General features: G+C 43.6%; 1 protein-coding gene across 1 annotated transcript in view; it reads left to right on the top strand.

The window, feature by feature from the left end:
• Pard3b (par-3 family cell polarity regulator beta) overlaps positions 1-24,637 on the top strand; it is a 517,239-nt gene extending 492,602 nt beyond the window's left edge. Inside the window, exon 21 of the mRNA XM_055616796.1 lies at positions 23,609-24,637. Within this exon, the coding sequence (XP_055472771.1) occupies positions 23,609-23,966 (358 nt within the window). The 3' untranslated portion in view covers positions 23,967-24,637. The remainder of the gene's footprint in view (positions 1-23,608) is intronic.
• The last annotated feature ends 379 nt before the right edge of the window (positions 24,638-25,016 follow it).

The following is a 25,016-nucleotide window of genomic DNA, read 5'->3' as shown; positions in this document are numbered from 1 at the left end:
TACACCGCTGGTAATTAAAGCAGAAAAAAAACATAAAATTGAATAAGTAATCCTGTTTCACCTATTTTAATAATTGTTTTTCAGAAACAGCAGGTTCAATCACGAGGATGAGGAAGTAGCTGGAAGCCGTGTTTGAGGTTCACAATGAGGCATCTGGCCTGTGTCCATCCTGATGCTTCCTTCGGGATGTCCTTTGCTTTAATGATCAGAGAAACTAGCTTGAATTATCATCTTTTCCTTATATGTTTTTTGCAATGAAACAAAGAGCAAATGGAACCAAACAAGAAGATGGTTTTTGTCGTTGTTGTTTTGTTTTGTTTTTTAAGGTGCCTGGGAAGGCGCATGAGAGATAAGAGAGGGGTTTAGGGAAGTGGCTTGGCCTGGAATGGCACTGAGGACTTCATGAGTGGTACAGAGGAGGACTGGGCATGCTCTGCTCTCCTGATGACGAATGCTTGTGAGGTTCAAAACACAAAAAGAGACTACTCGCTGGCAGTCCCTTGTGGTAGCTGGGAAGGGGGTATGAAATGCAGGCCATCTGGGCAGCTGAACTGATTATCACCATGGCAGGAGGAAATGGCTGCTGGGAGGGGATATGCCTGCAAAAAAAAAAATTGTATATAATTGTATAGAAATATAACATTGTTGTAACAGAATGTGAGAAACTGGTTGTTCTTGATTGTGAAGGGAGAAAATGCAGTGTCTGCCCTCTGTGGATTCCTTTTGTGACACAGGTGACCATTACAAGGGCTTTGAGCCTACACTGGACCCACTCTGCAGCAATGCCTGTGTCTTCGGATTAAAAGTCTGCTGGGAGTGGGTGATTCTTCTGATTCCTGAACTCCACGCTCTTGCCTTTGTGAATGGTAATGGTCACTGAGAATTAGATGGCACTGATATTGAAGAGGACAGTGACCTCGCTTCTCAGGGTTTGAAGGCAGGGGATTAGAGAGGGAGGCAGGAGAAGGAGGGGATTCTAGAAGGGCATGAGAATAGACATAGGGATGACGGGAATTTGGAGGATAAGTTCACTGCCTGCCTGTTACATGCAAAGCCTGTTCTAAGCATTGCACTTCAACCCACTAAAGATCTTTTTATTACCTTTTCATTCTATGGCTGAAGGAAGATGACCTTTTGTGCTTCTTACTAAATTTTAACTCAATAACCCCAAGTGCAACCAGCATGACTCTGATAAAATTATCTAAAGCCATGGTCACTGGGATGAATTGGAATAGCCACGAGACAGAGCAAGGGATGGGTCTTTTCTGGTCGACTCATTTCCACCTCTCGTTCAGTTCCCACTGCCCCTCTCCAGCACCATCTACACAGCAAACTCTGCTCCAGCATGCTCCTTGTAACCTGTACTATGCACGTGTTACCCTCAACAACCCTAAGACACTGAAGGACATTTTCTTACTGTATCTTTAAAGTCTAATGTTCTTAACATTCCAAATTGTGTTTAAAGATTAAAAAAAAAATCTAAGCATCTGGGTTAAAGAGATGATAAAAAACAGGCCTTAGGAGGAGAGGTGGGAAATCCAGGACCCATACAAAGCCAGGCAGGTGTGGAAGGAAAAAACAGGGCAAGGTAGCTAACTAGGTTGGCCAGAATTGGTGTGCTCCAGGTTCAGCAAGGGACCTCTTGCCTCAATAAATAAAGTGGAAAGCAATCAAGGAATTAACCAGACATCAACTTTAGTCCTGCACACATACATACCCACGAGTGCCAACATCTCTGTATGCAAACATGTATACCTACTCAGACACCACATACAAATCCACATACAAAATTACAATAAGATCCAAGTGGTCAGCCACCTTCTAATAATTCTTTGCAGATCAACACCGTCCAATATGTCAGCCATAGCCATGTATAGCTCGGAGGTATGTACTGTGACTAGTCCAAAGTGTGACATTCTTAAAGTGTAAAATATACTTAACAGCACACCCTAAGACTCAGTGCCGAGAGAATTATAAATTATATTGACTCCAAGTTAAACTGTTAACATCTTGGGCACATCGAGTTAAGCAAATGATGTTTCCATTAGCTTCGTCTAGTTTACTATTCTTCATATGTGACTATAGAAACATCCGGGTTGTGCGGGCAGCGTGCCTTGCTTCCTCTTGTGCCGTGCTGCTAGGTCCGAGAGCAGAGAGGGGTCAGATGTAGACACTATTGGTGACTTCTGATGAGCCACCCAGCTGAAAGATTAGACGGGGCTGAGTTCAACCCAAACCTTCTTTGTGGAAGAATGCTTTCCTTAAATTGTACATAATCCCAGGCACACCTGGATTTCTGATAATTGCACCCGAAAGTGGCTACATGCAGGCGCAATTAGGTGCTTGCAAGTTGCAGGTGTCTGATTGTGCCCACAAATGGCCGTTTGGCAAGCACCACTCATTGTGCATACAGCCGATTATAGGCAGAAAATGGCACCAACCAAAAAGAGTCCAGGGAGGCAGAGGCATGAACTAGGTCAGGGGTAGGCCCACAGAGGCATGAAATAGGTTAGGGGCAAGACTACAGAGGCAAGAAATAGGTCAAGAGTAGATCTGCAGTTTTGGTAATACTCTTCCTTTTTAGGCTCGGCCTTTTTTTGTGAGACACCCACATAGGTGTTTGTTACAGGCGGCATATTTGCAGTGTAGAGGCTAGGAGATAAAAATGTGTAAATGAAAAATTACCTCACAAAGTAAATGCTTTCTTGGGCTTTTAAGTAAATTGGGACACACAAAACCTATATTGTCAACCTGAGTGGCTTTAGAAGCGGACGGAGCTTACCCTGCTGGGTCTGGCTGTTGAAAAGGATTAAAAACCACGGAATGTGCAGTGTGTGTAAGAATCCCCAGGGACCCTTAGGTAAATGGTGGCTTTTAAAGGGTTAATCCAACTTAATGAATCCTTCAGTGAGGATGAGAAGGCCAGAGTGGTAGCCTCAGGAAGAATCATGGGCAAGGATTTCAATGCGGAGCTCAAAGAGAAGGGGGGAGCCGCTGTGGAGGTCAGCATCCCCAAGTAGCGAGTAATTGATATCCCCAGCTCTGCCTACAGCTGAAACAACAAGGCTGGACATGGAAACACGTTCCCTTACACAGATCCGGGTGGCTAAAGGAAATGTGGGCAGACGCTCGGGCCCTGCCTCCTGGACTTGAGGCTAAGCATGTGGAGTAAGGCTTCAGCTGCTCTCCGCACCCCTAATTGGATTGGGATGGGGGGTTGTCTTGAAACCAGATTTCAGTAGCTTTGGTGATCAGCCGTTGTTGAACTTAAGAATCAGCTCTGGGGCCATGTCAGGTTTGGTGACCATGAAAAGCTTTGTTTCTCAGAGCTGGCTCCATGTGCCATAACCACCAGTCTGGGCATTGGCTTTTTTTTGAGCTCTAGAAAGGCTGAAAATTCCTTAGCACACTTTGAGAAGTTCAAATCATGGTAGCTTGGCATAGTTTTTCTATGACGAGAGAGAGAGAGAGAGAGAGAGAGAGAGATTTTTTTCATAATGAGTGATTGCTCTTAGTGGTGTGTATTTATTTGCAATATAAGTAAACACATGATTTACCCACCTTGACAAATCCCCCCTCTCTCTTGGAACTTCACATCCTTTTATATCTGTTCTTTATTTATGATGATAGCTGCCTATTCTTGAATGGCAATGCTATTGTAATAAATCTCCATAGAAGGCCAATTTTCAGTTCAAGTTACTGCGGGCTGCATATGAGGAGAACAGCCTGAAAATACCTATCGATTGTCCCTTTTTTAGAGACTCCACAACAGGCTCGGCTCAAGACTTCTTTCATTTTGACCGGACTGCAGCTCAATCTAATGTCAAACTTACCATAATTCTTTTATGTGAAGGGCTATTATTCTATTGTGATTTTCTCTTTTGTCACCTAATATCCACAGAGGGTTCTGTTGGTGAGAGATTACTTGAGAATTCTCTACATCTCAGATATTCCATCTTTTTCCCGTCCTTATTTTAAAGGGTAGTGGAAAAATATTCTGTTTCCTATTATTAACCTCTTTTTATACATTGCCTTGAAAAAAAAAAAAATATATATATATATATGAAGTACACGTAATTTATTTAGGAGTTTGGCATAAAGATAAAAATAATTTAGATTTCACAATTTTATAAATTCCAAGCCACGGTTTTCTTCTGCTTGGTACATTGCCAATTTAGTGGAGCAATTTGGCTCTGGAAGGGACTATCACGGGTGATGGTTTTTCTGATTATACACACACAGTTGCAAATTCTCAGTCTGGGTCAAGTGAGCCTTTACTTTCTTACTACTTAAGATGTCTCTAACAAGTTTGATACCAAGCGCATGTGGCACCTACCCAGCTGTGCCCTTCATGTCTCAAGCTCCCTGAGTCTCTTCCAAGAAGTCGACATAAAGGGCTTCTTTGCCGACACATCCACTTCCATCCTCGGGTCTGAAGAGGAATCCTCACACCGGTGTATCTCAGGGGCAGCACAGTTTATCAGAGGACCCATGGGACTGCCAGGTGCATGCAGAATCTAGTCTCTAATCTAACGCAGGCCTAGGTCTCAAAAACCCGGCATGGTGTTGGGATGAGCTACTGTGAACTGAAAAATCCCAGAAGGCATTGTTCAAAAGATAAGTGCATATTCCAACTCTTCTGAATTTTTTTCATTTCTTTACAAACCACAATTATGTCTGTGGTAGAGACTTGGTTTTTACCTCTTAGTGTTTTCATCAGAAAAAAAAAAAAAGTAAAGAAAAAAGCTACTTCAGTGGAAAGGATGCAAAAAGTCTGGTTTCCAACACCAATCTCCCAAAACATTGACTGCAATGTGTACTAGGGTGCATTGAAGCTACATTAGACTGTCATATTACCCACATCTATATTTGGTCAACAACTGTGCCAATGTTCTGAATAGTAATTCCCTGACCACAAGAAACTCTGTGTTCTCCAGAGTCATGACATGTAAGAAATACAGTTTTTAGTGACTGTTGGAGGCAGTTCATTGTGTTGACATGGACTCTCCTTTCTATCTGTGCCCTTTTCCTTCCTCGACTGTGGCAAAGGCCGAGGGAGACTTCGTATTTTCAGACAGCCTCAGGTACCAGGCTTCCCTTTGTTTTGTTCATTTGTCTGCCTATTGGGTTGTTGTTGGCTTTCTGTTCTTTAATCCCTATTTTCAAAGCCTTCCTCACTGCAAACCTTAACCTTGACAAAAGATAGGAAAAATACACAGAATTATGGAATCCTTACTATTCATGAAATAAAAGTAGTCAGTCAGCTATTCTTATCTCTTTTTTTCTGGCTCTCTTTCCCCAATTTCCCACATATAGCTATCCTTGGTAGAGAGACCTGTCCTTGGCTTCTGTACAAGTGGGATGAGATTAGAGCAGGTTCATGACCCATAAAGCAAAGGCAGCATGATAGGACTTTGCCTTGTCACCACTGTGTCCCCAACGTGACATAACACCCAGCACATAGTAGATATTCAACTAAATTTTATGAAAATTGGGCTAAAGCACAGGAAGGAGTGAGCAGATAACGGAGTATTTGCTGGGAAGGTAACAGAAAGGACAAACCATGTTCTCCGCTGTGCTGAGTGGACATCCTGTTCCTGTAAGTTCCATGGACTCTCTTCTTAAGCCACGAAAAGTCTTCCACAGAGAGCAAATTCTTTTGGGGGACTTTGTGTTTTTGTTATTTAAAAAAAAAAAAGCAACATCAAGCAATAGAATAGTTGCAACTGAGAGGACACAACACATTGTCCAAGTACTAACAGTCTGTATCTATCCCCTCCAAAAAAAAAAAATTCCTTCCCAAGCTCAAATTTCTCATTTTAATTTAAAAACTACGTTCAGCAATTTTTATCAAACATGAGTAACTGGAGTCTTTCCAGACAAATGATGATATTTTAATATGTTTTCTGTAAAGTTGGGAAATGCCAGTTTTAAGGGTTGGCAAAGAAAAAGGACCAAAGAGCAAAGTGGAATTAAGAGTCACTCTTGTCCTTGATTGTGAATATTCAGATATACGGACACACAGAAAAATCTCAGAGCTAAACGTTTAAAATGCATATGCCCGCTGACTGTAAATCATACTTGGATATTTCCTATAAATTCAAAAAATTAAAGGGAGGTCCATATTTTCCTGGGACGACCTTGCCAAGCCATGCCGTGGTTGAGCTCATACCCTTGGGGAAATCACCCAGCACGATGGTCCCAACTTGCTCTATGGAAACCCCCCACACTCAGAGACCCCCAGGAAGTCCCTGGCTTTATACCCACTCAAAAAAACACAGCGGAGAATTCAGGAAAGCTTGCTCTGGCTTTGTGCTGCTCCTTTGAAACAAGTTTCCATGTTCTTAGGCAGTGGAACAGCCTGTTTGCCATTCAAATAAACATCATGAGTCTTATTACTCTTTTTATAAAATCAGTATGCCGCAAGATGAGATTACAATCTCCTGCAAGTCAGGCTCCCCAGACCTCCGTCCCCACAGCAACTCCAGATCCAAACCCATCTCAAATGGTGAACATAAACAGAGAGGCAGGCGGAGATGAGGAACTGATTAAGTCTTTGTGGTTCTGTGACTCAAGAGATGGGTGTAAGGAGGAGGTCATTCTGGTAACTTCCTTTGTGTTTATTCTCCTGGTGTGAGCAGGCAGGAATCTCCATAATACGGTTTACAGTTATCCGCCTACTTGTGAATTACACGCACACTTCCATTGTTGTCGCCCACAGAATTGCTGAGGAACCAGAGTTTGGGAGTGTTCACTCTCTTAGAAATAGGCTACCACAATAGCTTGTGTTCCGAAGGTTAGTCACAGGCTCCTATCTGTGCCCGATGAAATGTGCCCAAGTACAAAAACTCCACCAGGCAACATCCTAGACTTCAGGCCTCATTGCCCACCCAAGACAATTTCATCACAACGAAAAGAGGATTATTCTAGGCCTTTGCTTTCTGCCTTCTCTACCCTGGGGACGTTGGAAGCTGAGATAATGTGAGCTACAACAGAGCTCTTACTCTCCCCATGTGGTTCCCAAGAAGAATGACCATCTGCTCCAACTAGCTCATTCGGTGGTACTTGTGTTCGCAGCCATCGGTACCTTTTTCTACACACAAACAATTTGAGAGCACCACTGGTCTTTGTCTGTATGGATCTTTTTATATAGCTAATAGAGAAAAAGAATCTGACTAGCAAATATATCTTTTAAATAATCCCAAGACAGATAATCCTCATGTTCAGTTTCCTAGGAATTCTTAGGCCATCAGCATTTGGTTTTTCCCTCCTCACCCCTTGACTATTCTTTATTTTTTTTTAAATAGCTCATATCTCAAAGCAGCTCTCCTGCCCCCATGGCAACAGGGAGGCTCACATTGTGTCTCTTTTCTTCTTAGCCATTTCACAGCAAAGGGATTCAGGATTTGCCCACTTTACTCTACCCAGCAAATATCCCAGTTGGGGAATTTTACTTTGGCTTGTTTTTATTGGGGTATGTGCTTAACTACAAACAACCCCTGTGCTCAAGGGGATAGAAAATTCTAGCTGGGTTTGAGTCACAGGCCAGCCTCGGAGTGAAAGATGGTGTGACTCCATCTGTACCACAGGAACTGAAGGTAGGCATGGACTGACTCCGTAGAACTGGATGTTGCCACCAGGATGAAGGAGGATAGAAAGGAGAAAGGCAAAAAGCAGGAACTTTCCACCATCCCAAGTCTAATTCCAAGGCAAAAGGAAAATCAGTGTCAAAGTTAGAGAGAAAAGTAGGAACCCCTGTTCACTTAAAACCTTGTCTCCTATTCACAAAAGTTAGGGTGGACACCAGTCTTCCTGAATCCTGTCAGAGCAGGAGACCAGCCCACGCTCTGTCTCCAAGTCATCTGACCCACAGTATGCTTCCTTGCTGTCTCATCCATCCAGAGAATCCCATATGAAAGAAAAGACAAGGGGGGCAGGGGGCGTCCTGTTTCTTCTGAGATGGTGTTTGCTGGGCTTTGGCTGCTAGCCAACTTCCTTTGCGTTTAGATGCACGAGCATGCATCTCACCGCAGAGCTGCTCAAAGGCTCTTGTCTTCCCACTGTGAGTAGGAACAATTGCAAACCCAAGTCTGTCAGCAATTTTCTAAGCAGTGATATCAATGAGGACCCATACATAAGAAGCAATTTGAAATACACAATATAAGTAGGGGAAGAAAAAGAGCAACTGTTTATAGAGTGTGCTCTGTAGTGTATTTTGTATACATTTCTTAAATGAACATAGTCCATAAATTTTGGGGAAAGTGGTGATAACTTGCCTCGTTCCCATCTGGAGGAAACAGATTTTTTTTAAAAGAAGAAACAGACTTCAGAGCATATGAAAATATTTGTAAGGCTGGGAACAGCACGTAAGAAGTTATGGGGTAACAAATAAGTAAATAAAAAGTTAGGGCAGAGAGAATGCTAGTGAAAAATGACATACATAGCCTTACTGATCACGTACCATGCCCGGGCCCAGTGCTGAGCGCTTTACACTTCTCCTTTAGCCCTGCTGAGGACTCAGTAGAAGCAGGCAACCTCGCTATCCCGATTTTAGAAATGAGGGAATGAAGATACGCTGGGAGGATAAGTAATTAACACAAAGTCACGTGGTCACTGCGCGGAAACCCAGCCCGTTACTTCATCACTCGACCACCAGAGCAGGGGTCTCTGTTGGCAGAAAGGGGCTGCTCAGCTCCGCTGGAGGTGGGCTGAGACTGGGTTGAAAACTTGGAGGCATGAGATCAGGAGAGACAACTGGGGACCCGATTCTTTAAAATCTGGTGGGTTTGGTCCTGAGAGGAAATAAAATCTATGCAGTTTTGAAAAAAAATCTAAGGTCTCAACTAGCAGAGAATGGTATATTTGGGGGTCGGAGGGAGTCTTTAAGGGTCAAAGACAGTTTTCTGTTGCCCTCTACAAATCCAGCAGCAAATTTGAGTCACCTGGCTATGGACATAAGCCCCAAGGATAGGACTTTATTGCTTGGGTGATGGAGAGGATGGGGGCTCTGAAAGTGGAAGGGTAATTTATAGTCTGATAGGACTTGGTTGGCTACACTGTGCTATTGTGTATTTCTCTAATTTTATCTCCTAATGGTCCTGTGAGCTGTACACTGAAGTACAATCCATACTTCAGCATTGTTGTTTAAGTTCTGTTATTTCATCCTATTTCAGTATCTTACTTTTTCAGGCAGAGTCTGACTGTGTAGCTAAGAATGGGCTTGAACTCCCTGAATCTAGAGCTTTGCTACTAGACACCGCACAGGATGTCAGCTGGGGGAGAAAGGCCCACATCTGAAACCCATGAACATTCTGTTGAAAGAAAGGAGAAACTTTCTTTCTACAAGAGAACAATCCAGACAACATTCGTTACCAGATACCATCCAGACTGTCTTATGCCAACTTGAAGTGGGTTAGAGAAACTCAGTAGAAGCCTTTCCTACCATAAACACCCCCTAATTGCTAATGTCACACCAAGAGACAGATAGATGTCACTAGTCATTCCCCATGAGGCATAACTTCACTTAAACACTATGGTGTCTGGGTAATATAGAAGAGTTTGCAGCGAACTCGGGGAGCAAAAGAGCTGCTGAAATTCAGTTTGACAAAACCAAGAACACTTCCCTTGGCCTTTGGCCTTACTCCTCAGGATTGCCTTCTGATTTCATCGCCAAGATGCCCTTTCTCTCCTTGCCTGAAGCCACCACACCCTCATAGGAAACCCAATGTCCACAGCAGGTTTTCTCTTCTACCTACTCAGCTCTGAGCTTTTCTGTCATTTTTGCCTCTCATCTCACATCAGTCCAGTGGGAAATATAACCCTCCCCGCTGGCACATGGGGCTCGTTTCTTTTTCGGCTGCTTGGGGGTTGGCTGATCACTTCACTATTCAGGCAGTACAATGACCTTCTAGAGCAGGCTAACAGTTACGTGATTCATCTAGAACCATAGAGGAGAGATGAGAAGAATATCGTTAAGTACATTTGACTTCTAAAAGCAATTCTAACCACCTGTCCCTGACAAATGAAAGGGAACCCTGAAGCACACCAGAGCAGAAGATTTAAATTAAGATTTAAATAAAAGGGAAAATTAAATTGGGGGAAAAGAATTATTTTGTAAATGTTTTGGTTGATACAAATATATAAATATATGTGTGTCTATATATATATATACATATATGTGTGTATATATATACATATATATGTGTATATATACATATCTGTGTGTATGTATATATATGTGTATATATATACATATATATGTGTATATATATATATATATATATATATATATAGACACACACACACACACATATATATATTAACCTCCACTGACTAAATTAACAAATGGCTTTGAGACTGCTAAAATTTGGGTGGATATTTTTTAGCTTCTGGCTTTGCCAAGTTGTACTTCACTAAACTAGTCTTATATTAATCAACTAAACAGAGAATTCCCCAGTGAGATGTTAGTGAACTGTATGTTGTAAATAAAACAATTAAAGGGCCACTTCACACCTCATCAAATTGCTTAACAACCTGATAACAGTTACCTACATCCATTCCTCATAAAAACCATGGAACAAGGAGGTAAATTAGAGCCCATCGTAGAAGTGGGACACTCTGCCCTTTAGCAGAGGTCTGCTATTACCCTGCTGAGAATGAAGATAAAAAAAAAAAGAAAAAGTCTACAATATTCCTGAGTTGTCTGTAGAGATCGTCAACTGAGGCCTCTGTATTGGGACTGCAAATTCTGACCTGGTATCCCATTAGGCAACGCAGGGTTCTCTTCACAATTATTACACAAGTGTAGCATAAGATCTCAAATTCATTTTATTCCCAACTTTCCCCCAATATGCTTTTATCTATATCATTTCATTTATTCTTCTGAGAAGAAAAGCACATATTACTTTACAGATTGTGAGACGGAGGCACAGATAAGTGAAGAGGTCTAGTCAGGGTTGAGTTGGGCTAAAAGGCAGCAACATGAGCTGAGGTCATCTTGCGCTAGGTCCTGTGTGGTTTCTGTGGGGGTCATGAGATGGCAACCTCCCACAACTCAACAGAGGCTGCCTGTTCTATCGCCTTCACTTTACAGAGCTGATGATATGGCCTGAGAAAAGAAAATGTCTTGTCTGAAACTCCCTCGAATATGAGCCAGTCTTTGGAGTCATTATCTGAAGACTGGATGGAATTTATAGTTTTAGTGATTTTCAAATGGACTGGGTAAAGTGGTCAAAACTGCAAACATCCCCCCCCAGAAGCCTCGCTCTTTAAATGAGAAGACGTGGGTAGCATACCCCTCCAAGCAGAAAATGCAAACTGCATTTGATAGTGTGTGAATCTAAAAAAATGAGGTGTCATCACACAAAGCAGAGACCCTGTACCTACGGGCACTAGAGGCTTGTGGGAAATACCGAGGAAAGCCAGAAGAAAGAGGGTCTGAGAAAGACAAGGACCTCAGGAGGAGGAGGAGGAGGAGGAAGAGAGAGAGAGAGAGAGAGAGAGAGAGAGAGAAGAGATTCAGCTGGTGGTGGCTCACAGGATGGCAAATCTTGAATTTCAGGAAAAGTGGGGAAAGCTGATTTCTTTTTACACGAAACGCCTTATTTCTTGTGTGAAATCACTTGAATTTCAAATATTAGCAGCCAGCCAGAAAAAGAAAAAAAGCAAGCACTATGTAGCGCTGTATTCAGTATGCACGTGTATGCTGATATAAAATAGACCTGCAGGTTGCAGTGTCGGTTCCAGGCTTTCTACACGGTGTGGGGACTCACAAAGAGCCTGTGCCACTCGGCTATGAGGATGAAACTTGTTTGCATTTTAAGCAAAGTCCTTGCTCAGTAACATTTGACTCTAAGTCGTAAATGGAATTTTATTCAGAATGGACTATAGACTTAAATTCAACCAGGACGGAGCACCTCTCTGTTTGCTCTGTCTGGGTCCATTCCCATCACTGTGGGAAGGAAAGAAAGAACTTGTCAAGATTCCCCACTGCACACGTAGGTAGGGACTGTGAGGCACGAAACAGCTGAGTCCTGTGGTTCATACTCTGTGCCGGTGGTTCTCAGCCTGCCCTAATGCTAGGACCCTTTAATGCAGCATCTCACGTTGTGGTGACCCCCGACCATAAAATTCCTTTGTTCCTACTTCATAACTGTAATTTTGCTACTATAATGAATTATAATGCAAATATCTATTTTTTTTTCTAGTGTTCTTAGGTGACCCCTGAAAAAGGTCACCCTTAGGTCACCCAAAGGGTTGCAACCCACAAGGTTGAGCACTGCTGTTCTCAAAGTCTCTGCCTCTTCTGCTTCCCCGGGCACTGATGGATACATCTTGAAGTCCCTCAGACAGACTGAGAATACTGGTCCACACCACAGGGCCAAAGAGACCTAGTTCCCTCATTGGTCGATGGGTTTGGAAGCTTGAAGAATAAGGGTACCACCTCTCTAGAGAAAAACGAACTGGCGTGGGCACATGGGAAATAACATTTTATTTGGTAGTGGCTCTTTAGTTTTAAATCACGTCAGCATTCGCCTTTAATTAATTCCTTTAAGTTAGATAACTCATCCTTGTAAATATTTGGTTCCCTGTGATAAGTTTTCATTTAAATTATTCAAGCCACCATTTCATGGCTGATTTTAAGAGCTGAGGCTCCCACTGCTCAAACAGAAGACATGTAGTATGAAAAGGCGAGACTCGCCTCGTGCTGGTACACACACCCACGCCAATCATGGCCAAGAGCGAAGCAGCATTCAAAGCGATAGGAGACAGGGTAAGTTTTCACTTTTCTTTGAATTGTTCAAGGAATAAATCAATAAACCAGGGCCTTGGGGAACAGATGTGGAAAAGAATAACATCTGAAGGAGCTCCTTCATTGTAAAAGCTTGTCTCGCTGTCTCTTTCTGAAACGTACTCACCAGCAACTCTGGGTCTACATATCCATCTTGCCATAGGGACGGGAGATGGGGTGCAGAAGTCTTAGGACAGTAAATAGCTGTGCAAGAACACTAGAAATGGGGAAGGAGGAGGAGGAGAAAAAATGATGAATGCAGGGTAATTTCATAGTCTATCCTATCAGACTGGGTGATGATACAAAGCCTTGATTTGCTAGCTGTTCCATTTTTCTAGCATCAGAGCAAGAATGGAACCTGAAGAAGCTAGGCTCGTGGGCAATACTACAAACAGAAGAACAACACCCCCTGTTTTAATGGAAGTTAAATGTTAGTGATGACATTAATAGCCACTCTTACCAGCCATACAAAGATCAACCAGAGGATTTAGAGACCTCAGCAGGATGCAGAATCTACCACAAGTCACCAGTACCTACCCTTAACCGCCTTGGTTATTTACTGAAATTAATAATTCCCAAAATGCCCTTTCCGGGAGAAATACACTAAGTGGTGAGATGGGTTCTAGGCCAGGGCACTGAGTGGGACATATAACTCAATGACTGATGTGCCTACAGAACCCAGCCATACACCTCAGAACCTGTTCGGTACAGATAGGAGGTGAAGGCTGAGAACTGCCCTCTACGTCTGTGGTTCTCAACTTCTGAGCTATGACCCCTTTGTGGGTTAAATAATTCTTTCACGGGGATCGTGTGTCAAATATCCTGCATATCAAATATTTAAATTATGATTACTAACAGTGGCAGAATTACCATTACGAAGTAGCAACAAAATATTTTACGGCTGGGAGCCACCACAACGTGAGGAACTGTATGAAAGGGTCGCAGTGTTAGGAAGGCTGAGAACCACTGCTCTGTGTCACGGTGGAAAACATCGTGAGATGCGGAGGCTCTACACCAAAATTAGTCCAGAAACACTAGCACACTTCTGCTTGGTATTGTCCATGAGGGCAACTGTTCAATTAATAATCCTAAATTTTGCCTCGCCATGTTTGTGGAAGAATAAGTCTCACAACCCAAATTTCTCCCAGGTGACACTTAATCCAGACTGTCCTGCCCTCAGATCCCTGCCCCTGTATTAAGGGTGACACCGAGAAGCTCAGGTTACAATTGAGGGAGAGAGAGAGAGAGAGAGAGAGAGAGAGAGAGAGAGAGAGAGACTGGGTGCTGCTTTCTGGAGAAGCCCGCAAATAAAAGGAGATAGAGGCAGTGCTGAGGTGCTAAGAGCTAACTCTTGTTTCCAGGCGTCAGCTGACACCCACATTTCCCATAGGTCTCTGGTCCACCAATCTTTCAGCTACCTTGTTCCTATTAAACTACTAGCATGTCCGTTTCCTAGAACAGAAGGTGAGCCTAGAAATTTGCAAAACAGTCTTAAACCTTACTTAATCTAATTAATTTACATCACTAGATGTAAAAACAGGAGGGGCTCGGGGCATTTTACACCTTGAAGCACACACAAATATTAACAAGACTTAAAAGTCTGAGAACATCACATCCAAGCCCTGTAAATATTCATGCAGTCCCCCGAAAAGGTCAGTCCCCCACCTTAGAAGTCATACCGTGTTCCCACTTGAGAGTTACTTCAGTGTGCTCAGAATTGCTTCCGAGCTGGTGACAGCTATCCAGCCGTCCTTCAGACTCTTTGAACACGTTTCACAGCACAGGGGCTAGTGAACCGCACTCTCTGAAACTGACTACAACTTGGTAGGTTTACTCGTGCTGTTGTAATGGTCCAGTTGAAAGGAGAGCTGAACCTAAAAAAAAAAAAAAAACAGCAGCAAACACAGACGGCTAGGGCAGGATGCCAGGCTGGAGTGAGCATGGGAAGGCACCATGGATTTCTCTTGGCCCACTATGTTGTCATGTCATTCTCTAGAACAGCCATTGTAGGTGGTTGCGTGTCTTAGGAACCTCACAACCTACAGTGGAGTGCCTTCAGCCGTGGTACCCTATTCTGACCTGCGTCAGAACCCGCAGGGACAGTGGAAGAAAGGGTGGTTCATGGGCCCATCACATCTGCAGGGGTTTGGGTGAAAGAACGTGTTTGTTCAGTAAATACACCCTTGGGAATTGACCCTATATTCATTATATTGGACCTTGAACACAGGGCCTTATAGACAGAACCACACAAATATCTGTTCTGGTTTTCCTAAAAGGGATCAGGAAAACCTGCCTTCCTGCTGTATCTGAATGAGACTCCACACTTGGAATTCTGGGTGTTTCTTTGGCATCCCACCAGCACCTCCAGAATGTCTAGCTTCATGAGTTTCCCAAAGCCAAAACACTTATTAGAAAACTGTTTTTTGCCTTTTTTGTTCTCCATTAGATTCATTTCTAAAATGTGTTTCTAAGTATAACATTTTTTTTTCACCTAGCATCAGAACATCGTAAGCTGCCTTGAAGCAAGTGAGGGCAGGATTGGCAGTCAAGCAGGAGGCCCCTGGTTCTGTCTGCCCGGGGGGAGGGGGGGCATGGGCCTTTCCAGTGCTCATGGGCTTTCAATCAAGTCACTTACCATCTTTGTCTGCCTTTCCTGGTCTCAAGCCATGGATAATAATGGTGTCTACACTATCACATTATTATGAGGAATAAGGAGGTTAACTTGGAAAAAATGCTTAAGATGGGGTTTGGTTTGCCTTGGGCACTCGCAAAGGAACTATTCTGCTCAGCTTGCTTTGAATCTTTGCAATTCTAAACCGCCATCAGAGCTGGTTGCAGAGCCCGTGGAGCACAGTGGTGCTGGGCCCAGCACTTAACATTTCTGCTTCTGGATTTCAGAGTAAGATAACCGGGATGCCAGCATCTTCCAGTGTCTTAGTAAAACCATGAAGTGAAAGCTCTTCCTCCCCCACCACACGCACACGCACGCACACGCGTGTATCACTGGAAAGCTTTGACTCAAGGTTTGTAATGATTGTAGGTGATTTACATCAAAATCCTCAGGCTGTGGAAACTGATGGGAAGAGGTGAAAAGAAACAGTGACTGGTACATGACTCATTTAACCTGTATTAATTTAGGAAGCAGTTAAAGGGATGAGAAGGTAGATGTGTCAGCCATATGTGAATATCTTCTCCAAGAACTGTGTGTACATATACATTGCTCTAAGGGTAGATACAGTCTAAACTAGAGCAGGGAAAGGAGGCTTTTGTGAATGCTGTGTTTTAACTCAGGAATATCCTGTCTACAGTAACCTTGGGCGGAAGTCCTCTAGTGCTTCCCTGAGGAGCAGAGGGAGCAGCTTTTAGAATTCAGGACCTTGCAGGCCCCAACCTGTCAGTTCCTGAAGTCTGCCCTTGAAACGGAACCATCCTCTCTTGCATAACAATCAGATAAAATCCTCAGTGTTTAGATGTTGAGATTCCAGAACTCCTGATATAAGAGAAGAGGAGAAAAGCAACTTAGTGGCCTGGTTGGTCAAGTTTTGATTTCTTTCTTTGGTCCCCATTCTCGTCCTCTCTGGCTCAGGAGAATATGTTACTAGTCTCTGAAATGGAGTCCAACGGGTTTGCAACCCATTCAGGACAACCCTGGATACCACAAAAATTCTTTCTTCACCTGTGTTCTCACGCTTGTCCTTCCTAATTGTCCCTGACAGGATGCTTTAAAACACTCTCACCCCCTCACAAAAGAGGTTGTTTTAGCAGGACCACTCTTAGGAGAACTCCCCATGTCTGACAGGATGAAGTACCATTTTCTGTGTCTGTCTGCCAGATAGATCTAGAAGCTGAGACTCTCTGTGCATGTCATTTGTTAGTAAATGAATTCTATTTGTGGCGGTTGATGAAAGACACCAACAGAGAAAGCAAATGGGGGTGATCAAATGGTATTTGCCTTCTGAACACTTGGTCATTGCCAGCTCCTTTCATTTTCTCTGGACATATTCCCCTGGTGTTAGAAAGGGCCAGCAGCGTCTGCAGCAACACTCACTGCTTTTTTTTCCAGTCTCCTCCAAAGAACAGCAAGAGCCCTTCTTCATAATGCAATGGGAAATGTGAGTGATGAAAGTGGGAATCTTTTTTCCATAATCATTTCTATATCATAGGTCATCAAATGGTCATTATATTTTATGGCTCTGTAAAATCTGCTGAAATCAAAGCTATGTAATATACTTTGCAGAGGGCTCTGCTAATCCAGGCTAACCACATTCGTGCCTGGACCACGAATGTGAAGGCCTGGTAACTGGAAACCTGACCCTGAAGGAATTCCAAACACAGACTAAAAGCATCTCTCTCTACATAACATGGGCAGCCTAAGAGCATAGTTTGCATGGCTTTTTTTTTTCTTTTTAAAAAAGCTTTGCTATACTTTACAAATACTAGGTCAAGGGTCCACTCTGTGTAGCACGTTTGAGAAGGAGCATAGCTTATCCACATCCTGCCAATGGAGGCAAGCTTGTTTTGTCATACTGCACCAGGAGTTTTGAACCCATATGTCTTGACTCCATTCTAACTCCAAATTATTACCAATCAAATTATTACCAATTATTTATTATTACCAATAAAAAAAAGGAAACCAAGGAGGTTTGGTTTTGTTTGCTTTTGTTTTGTTTTGCTTTTTAATTGTCTTTGTTTAGGCTGCTAAAGCACACAGTATCTTGTACAAATTAAGAGGAACAAGAATTTGCACTTTGGAAGTTTATCCAAAGCTGAAAAAAATAAAATAAAAATTCAATACACTTCTCTAAGGCAGGCATTGTCTTTGCTTATACATTCCTTGCAGTTTCGCACTTTCTACCGCAAACCTTATTTCTTTCCCTCTGAACTCACCTCTGAAAACACCCTTCACTCTGGCTAACCTCTTAGATACTCTCCTCCCACCCCCAACTGTGGCTATTCAGCCTCAGTGAGCTTTCTTCATCCAATGAGGAGATATAGCCATGGTCCTTTAGCCCCAGATGAGACGTGTGCATCATGATCGGCCAGCCCAGTCAGTGCTATCGGGAGAACCCAAGGTTATAGGCATTCCTCAGGTCTTCCCCTCGGCACAGCCGGTCCTACTCACACCAACCCCTTTGTCCTCTCTACACTGGGCGGAAAGGGCGATGAGTTACGGCAGGTGGTAGACAGGTTTGCATAATCCTACTTTCTGCCTCTCCTGGGCATGTGCAGTTTTATGTGAAAGTCATCCATCACGTGTATTTTTGTGGAGAAGACTGGGCTAGTGCTGGGGCTGAGGGACATCAGACATCACTTCCACCTCAGGCTCCTGTCCGTTAATCAACCTTGAAACTGTGCTAATTGCACGTGAGTCCAAGAGTCCCCTCCAACCTTTTATCAGAGCCTTGTACAGAACTGCATTCCTAGACATGAATCAAGATGTTCCTACATTGCTGTGTTTGTGACAGAAAGAGAAAATGTCCTTGTCAGACTTCTGTGAAAACATTTCTTAAATAAATATAGATAACCCTATGCCTAGGAAACCCAGTTTAGAGTTCTTCATTTTAAACAATATTTTAATTAATTCTTTGACGCTTTCAGATCATGTATTTTGAATATATGCACCCCACCAACTCCACTCATTAATCTCCATATTCCCACCCCTTCCCACACAGCTTTGAACTTTCTCCTCCTCCTTCTCTCCTTCTTCTTCTCCTTTTTCCACTGTTTGTTTGTATTGGCCCAACTACTCTTAGGGATGGTCCTGCCCTGACCCTTCTAGAGGTCCCATCACTAAAGAAAGCTGACTCGGCCCTAGCAGCTATCAAATACCAATGGACTCAGATAGTGGTGGGATTCATACCCACCTTGAGTTCTCTGTGCTGAGACTTTGACTGGCTGGAGCTTGCACAGGTCTTGTGCGTGTTGTTACAGTCACTGTGAGTTCATGTATGCATCCGCCCTGTTTTGCCTGGAAAACTCTAATAAAGTGTACAGTCTTCCTATGTTGGACTCAACCCAACACAGAACTCATTCTCTCCTACTTTTCTCCTCTGGAAAAAGTTAGAAATCGGTCTGACTTCAACCATCACCAATCTCTGGCTCCCACCGAATCTGTTCTTTCCTCTTATTTCTCCGCTCTTCCCTAGCCCCTCGCCACATCAAACGCTCTCTGGTTACTCTGTACATTGATGCATTCTCCTTAGAAAAAAAAAAACTCAGCACACATTTGCGAGCACCTATAAGACACAAAACCCTCTCTTGAGCTCCAAGAGAGATTGCGTGAAGAGCCGGCGGCAGCTTCCCATATGCCCACACTCCAGTGCAGGGCATAAGTACCACAAGGCCAAGTGAAAGACAAAAGCAGTAAGAATGACTCACTGGGGCCAACACTGAGGATGGAGATTTTCTCTGCAAGGATGGTACAAAGGTAGGGGGACAGACACTTGCACCTTTCTCTACTACAGTGAGAATAGCAACTTACTTCTTGGTTTTAAAAAAAAAAAAAGCATTATAGGGATTCTGTAGTTCCATTATCATCCCCTTTTCCCAAACATTATTATTTAACCAAACAGGAACATATCTCATATCCTCCATTTTTCCATATATGATGATGGCTGGTACCCAGAGACTAGCTGACCAGCACAGGCTCTCATTTCCAGATCCTTTTTGCTAAATGAAAACTAGTGGCACAGTAAGATGTCACAAAGAAAAAGTCCTCTTGGAAAGGAAGCACTCCATTTGTTACTTTACATGTAAATAACCTCGACTTTGTCATGTTTGGGCAAAATTATTAACGTTCATTATTTGCACTGTCGCATGCATCTATATGATTTAAAACATACCTGAAAACATTCTTATGAGTTGCCAAGCAAAACCTAAGTCTCTGGCTTCCAGAAATGAGCCTACTCAAAAAAGAAAACATAATTTTAAAGTGAATTTTCTCAGAAGTTCACTCAAAGTTACAAGAAAAACAAAGACAGTCATGTTTCTCTTTCCCACAGTAAAGATGTTTTCCATGTAACTTTTTTTTTAATTGGGGATACTTTTCTTTATTTTACAAAAGTTAATAATATATACAAATAAGACTTGTGGGTTCACATGAAAAATGAGGAGTCCTGAGGTTCTGACACACCTGCACTTTGGGTTCTTGTTTTAATCAGAGTCTCCTGAGGAAGCTGCCCTGGACTTCTCAGGAATGGCTAAGAGCAAGTAGTGTTAGTCCCTCTGATAAACCTTGCTCCAGGAGAGACAGAGTTTCTGCTCTCTTCAACAACTCTCTCTCTCATTCTTTCTCTCTCTCTCTGTCTGTCTCTCTGTGTGTGTGTCTCTCTCTCACACACAAAGAAGATTACAATTACAATTACAAAAATTACAAAACAAAAATATATTAGCTTTCTCTTCCTCCTTTTTTTTCAGTTCTGTGCCTAAAGGGTAAGTTTTATGGTTTGCACCTATGATTTTGTCATGTTTGGGCAAAATAATTAATGTTTATCATTTGTACAGTTGTATGCATCTATATAATTTATAACATACCTGAAACCATACCTTCGAGTTTCCAAGCAAAACCCTAAATCCTCTGGCTTCCAGAAATGAGCCTACTCAGAGGGAAAACAGAAATTTAAAGGGAATTTTCCCCTCACAAGCTCATTGGGTTTGAATATTTGGTCCCTAGCTGATGGCACCGTTTGGCAAAGTTGGTCCAAGTGACCTGTATAAACGGGTTGTTTTGGAGCAGGCCTTAGAAAGTGAAGTCCACTTCCGCTTCCCACCAGCGCTCATCGCTTCCTGATCCCTACATCTGTGTGAGTAGCTTGGCCAAACCAGTTCATGAGGTCGTTCTACATGCCTACTCCATCAGGATGACTGTTCCTTTTGAAAACGTGAGCCAAAAAGAACTTCCCCCTCCAAAGCTGCTTCTACCCCACATCATGTCTATGCAGTGAAAAAAGTAGCTCATATAGGAGGCTTTTTTATTCTACTTAAAAAAAAGTTACCTTTTAAAAGTGTGTGTGTGTGTGTGTGTGTGTATGTGTACATGTGTACATGAGTGTACATAGTCTCTGTGGAGCCAGGATTACAAGAGGATGTTAGCCACCCCATGTGAGTTGTGGGAATAGAATTCTGATCCTCTGCAAGAGGATCCTTGACCACTGAGCCATCTCTCCAGTCCCCATAAATGGTTCTTTTAAATGTTTACGTGAGTGTTTACGTGGGATAATATTCACAATAGTTTAGAAGTTGTTGTTCTGGTGAAAGTCTGTACGAAATGATAGGCTTTAAGGGGAAAATGTTGTAAACAGCAGGCCCTGGGAGGAAAATGCTCCTGGCAGTCTTTGAACTTTCAATAGTGTTTGTACAGGCGACTCCTTGTTTTTCTTCTCCCTGAAAAATTACAAACAGTAACTGTTATGATGAGTTCGACAGAAAAAGACAATCTCCATGCCACCGCCGCCTGACAAATGGCAGCACCTCACTTGGTGTCTGCCACGCGTAAGCAAACCCCCAACATATAATCCTCCCACAAAGAAGCCCTCTGGGACCATGGTGCTTTCTTGGGGTCACCCTCTCTGCCCTTGGAGCCCTCCCTCCCTCCCAACTCCTTGCAGTGAGTGCCAGAGAGTCACAGGGTGAGGCGTGGGAGAGGAGATAACCTCCTCCCTGGCCCCACAAGCACGCTGAGGAATCCCAGGGTGGCAAGTTGCTTAGGGTGGCTTCTATCCCGTCACCACTTGTTCTGGATCGTCTCTCCACAACTTAAAGAAAGGAAAAAAAAAAAAAAAAAGCCAAGGCCTTCTGTCTTTTATAATGCTCTGTTTTAAAAGAGAGAAATCTTTCGAGAGAGACCAGGACCCTAAAAAAAGGCCAAGGCCTGGAATTTCTCCTTTCTCTCTTTCCATTTTGAACAGGAAACGTTCCTGCTAAGAAAGTCCAGAGGGAGTGTGCTTGTATGTTCATTTTAAGGCAGATAATGTTTGTGTGTTGCAAATGTCAGTGATTTATCCTAAGGACTTAAAATGAGTGCGGAGAAACCACATGTTTCACTTCATGCAGAGAAATAGCTCTGGTAGCTTTTGAAAGGTAACACAGGTTAAAGATTTTTTTTTTTTTTAACGTTTCTGTAATCTCCAGCTTGAGCCAAAGTAAACAGAAATGAGCATAATGGTTAAGAGGAGAGGTCTTTAAATTTTTTTTTTTAAATAAAAGACACAATGAGAGCTAGAAAATTTTCTAAATAAAAAATGAAATTGTCAAAGGAAAGGGATGGTGAAACCTGGGTCCTTTATTTTGCAGGGCCACAGCGACAGATGATGGCGATGTGTGCCTGCTCTATTTGTCATGGGCAATTTAGCATAAGAGCGAAGCGGCCCGAACTGAATAATAACAGCTGATGCTATAAATAACTTGTACGCAAACAATTTAATTTTTATCTGAAAACTATCACTAACTAAATTACCCCAAAATTCATGGATCTATCGCTCATTATTATACATAGCAAAATCGCGCGCGCACACACACACACACAGATAAATGTAGATGGAGGAGCGTATCGTTCATCCTTATGGCTGCACTCACAGGCAGCTTTCCACATGCTCCCCGAGCCCAGAGCTTGTCAAATCTTCATTGATTTCGGGAACGTACAGGGCTGTTTTAACCTCCACCTCCACAGATTGCAGGGTGATTCTGACCCTCATTGACAGTGCCTGATTAACCACAGGCACGGTGTTCTTAGAGCCCTGTCATTTCTTTCAAGTGCCCAAGCTGTCTGTACTCTGACACTGGAGAGCTTTTCGGTAATCATTATTGTTGCTGCTTCTCCTTTAAAAAAAAAAAAAATCTTAAGGAGCTGAGGAATAAAGAATGGAGGGATCTGGTGACATGGTAAATGGTGCTGGCGAGTATGTGCACAGAAGGTTTATGGGATTTTAAGAGCTGCAAAGAGAAGTCATGTGTCTCACCCCAGGCTAGCCAAGATGCCATCATCTGCACATTGTCTAGCGACGAACTGTTTCTGTTATGGAGGGCAGATCAAACGGTGCTTGTCTTCAGTAGAAAGTCCCAGACAGACTCGTTTCCCCTTAGTGTGTGTTCTTGCCCGGACCTTTCTACGCGCCTGCCCGTTGCACAGGGCACCTTGGGTTTTGCTACTGATTTTGTGATAGACTCAATCACTTTTATCACAGTTCCAGGTGGGTCATTTCCCAGCTGAGAGTTTTTGCGGGAACAGTCGAGGGGAGGCCTAGTAATCCATCCAGGGGTGTGACAGCGGCCACCCAGACTTAGCCGAGGCCACACACGTGGGCACTCCTGCCATCTAGGAGTGAAATGAGTTTAGGAGGACTCTGACCTGGAGGTTTTGTGCTACCACATCTCCTACAGACTGGGCCTCTAACAGTCACAGGCTTAACAGAGCCAAACTTACCACTTTGTAGAGGAAGCTGGTTTGATGGCTGTAATAAAAGCAAAGGTACAAGGGTATAAAGCAATGGAGGAATGTGTTTCTCCTCGTGTAGCAATGTGACGTAAGCAGTCCTAGGTGGCGCGGTGCAGGAGCTTGTGGTGTCAAGGTCCTGAGTTCTTGCATTCTGGTTGTCTGCCTTCGGCTCAATATACTGGGTTTTCGCCTTGAAGTCTAAGAGGGCAAAGAAGAAAAGGGTCCCCTCCCCCCGTTGCTTAAGGGTGTGCATCACATCTGCTCATATACCTTTGTCCAGGCTTAGGATGTGGTCACAGCCAACTGCAATCAAGGGCAGAAGCGTGTGGACTCCAGCTGAGAGCAGCTCCATGGCTCCTGACACACATCTCTGCTTTCCTTTCTAGGGGAGGCTCAGCAGATCCTGCGGACTGCCTGACAGCAGCACCCAGGGGCCGCTACAATGAAAGAGAGATTCCGTACTACCCGGGAGCTCATTTTGTACATCCCCCAAGAGGAGGCTACCCCCGGCCTCCAGAGCTGAGGGTGGCAGAGCTACGCTATCCGCAGTACTACCCACCTCCACCAGCCCATCAGCACAAAGGACCCTTCAGACAAGATGTTCCGCCTTCACCACCTCAGCACCAGAGAGTTCCAGCCTATCAGGAGATGGGCAGAGCAGGGCCCCGAGGGGGCAGCCCTGACCGGTACCCCTACCGTAACCAGGATCCCAGGCAGAAGAACCCCATGACTGCAGCAGTATAGCTAAACATCCCAGAGATCTGCCAAGCAAGGAGGATAGCCAACGCCATCTTTGCCCTTGCTATACCCTAAGGCCTTCTCCAGGTTAAAGTGTTCCATGGTACAGAGTGGCTCTTGTTCCCCGAGGCTGCAACGCTTAACTGCTAATCAGGGCGGGCACAAGGGTCAGGGAAAGGGGGATGTGGATCCAAAAAGGAAGAAGGCTACGGTCATAAAAGCAATACTTCCTGATACTTGAAAGGCTTGAAGAATTGGTTGATTCAGTGAGAGTGTCAGTTCACAATCAGTGCAGATACACTATAGTAACCCTGGCTACAAAACCCCCCACCCCAACACTACACACATAGCAAAGGCAGTAGTACAGGCTTGGAGGTCTCTGCCAGGCCTAGACACACATTCAGAGACTCAGTCTCAGGCCCATTCTTGGAGCTGAAAGGGGTACAGAGCGGCAGAGTAGAGAGGCTGCAATCATGGACATCTTCATAAGCACAATATTTTCGCTGACCACAAAGCAGCAGTGAACACAGCCAGTGACCTCTGGGAAACTTTAGACCCAAAGGAAGACTACATCTCCTTATTTATCGTCTATCTTGGGTTCCTGGTACTACTTGTTTGATACAAATGTTTGATACTTCCTTGCTTTTTGATATTAAAGTCAGTAGAATTTGAATGCAGTATTAAGCGTCCTGGGAAGAAGTGCAAAGCTGGTCAGAGCTTCCAGAAGGAATTCATCCCAGGAACCACAGTGAGCAGGTGAAGAAGGTTGACTGTCCTGTGGTCCTTGCTTTCCTCTCTCCCAGACCCTGGCATGCTTGCTTGAAGATCGCTCCTTTCAGAGTCCGCCTCAGATGCCTATAATTATTTTAACTGAGACCTCTACTTTTAGACTTCCACTTAAAGGCTAAAGTATACATGTGAGTGGGATGGGCAAAGAAAAGAGAGTCTGCTGGTCAGGCCACATGGAAAGCAATGTCCTAGGAATGTCAGTTCTAGAGTCAGTGCCAAACAGTCTGCCCCTGGGTCAGAGAGGAAACGGGTCAACAACAAGTAGGT

Source organism: Psammomys obesus, unplaced genomic scaffold, assembly GCF_907164565.1.
Source record: "Psammomys obesus unplaced genomic scaffold, mPsaObe1.curated_primary_1811, whole genome shotgun sequence".
NCBI lineage: Eukaryota > Metazoa > Chordata > Mammalia > Rodentia > Muridae > Psammomys > Psammomys obesus.
This window is presented reverse-complemented; position numbering and strand designations above follow the sequence as displayed.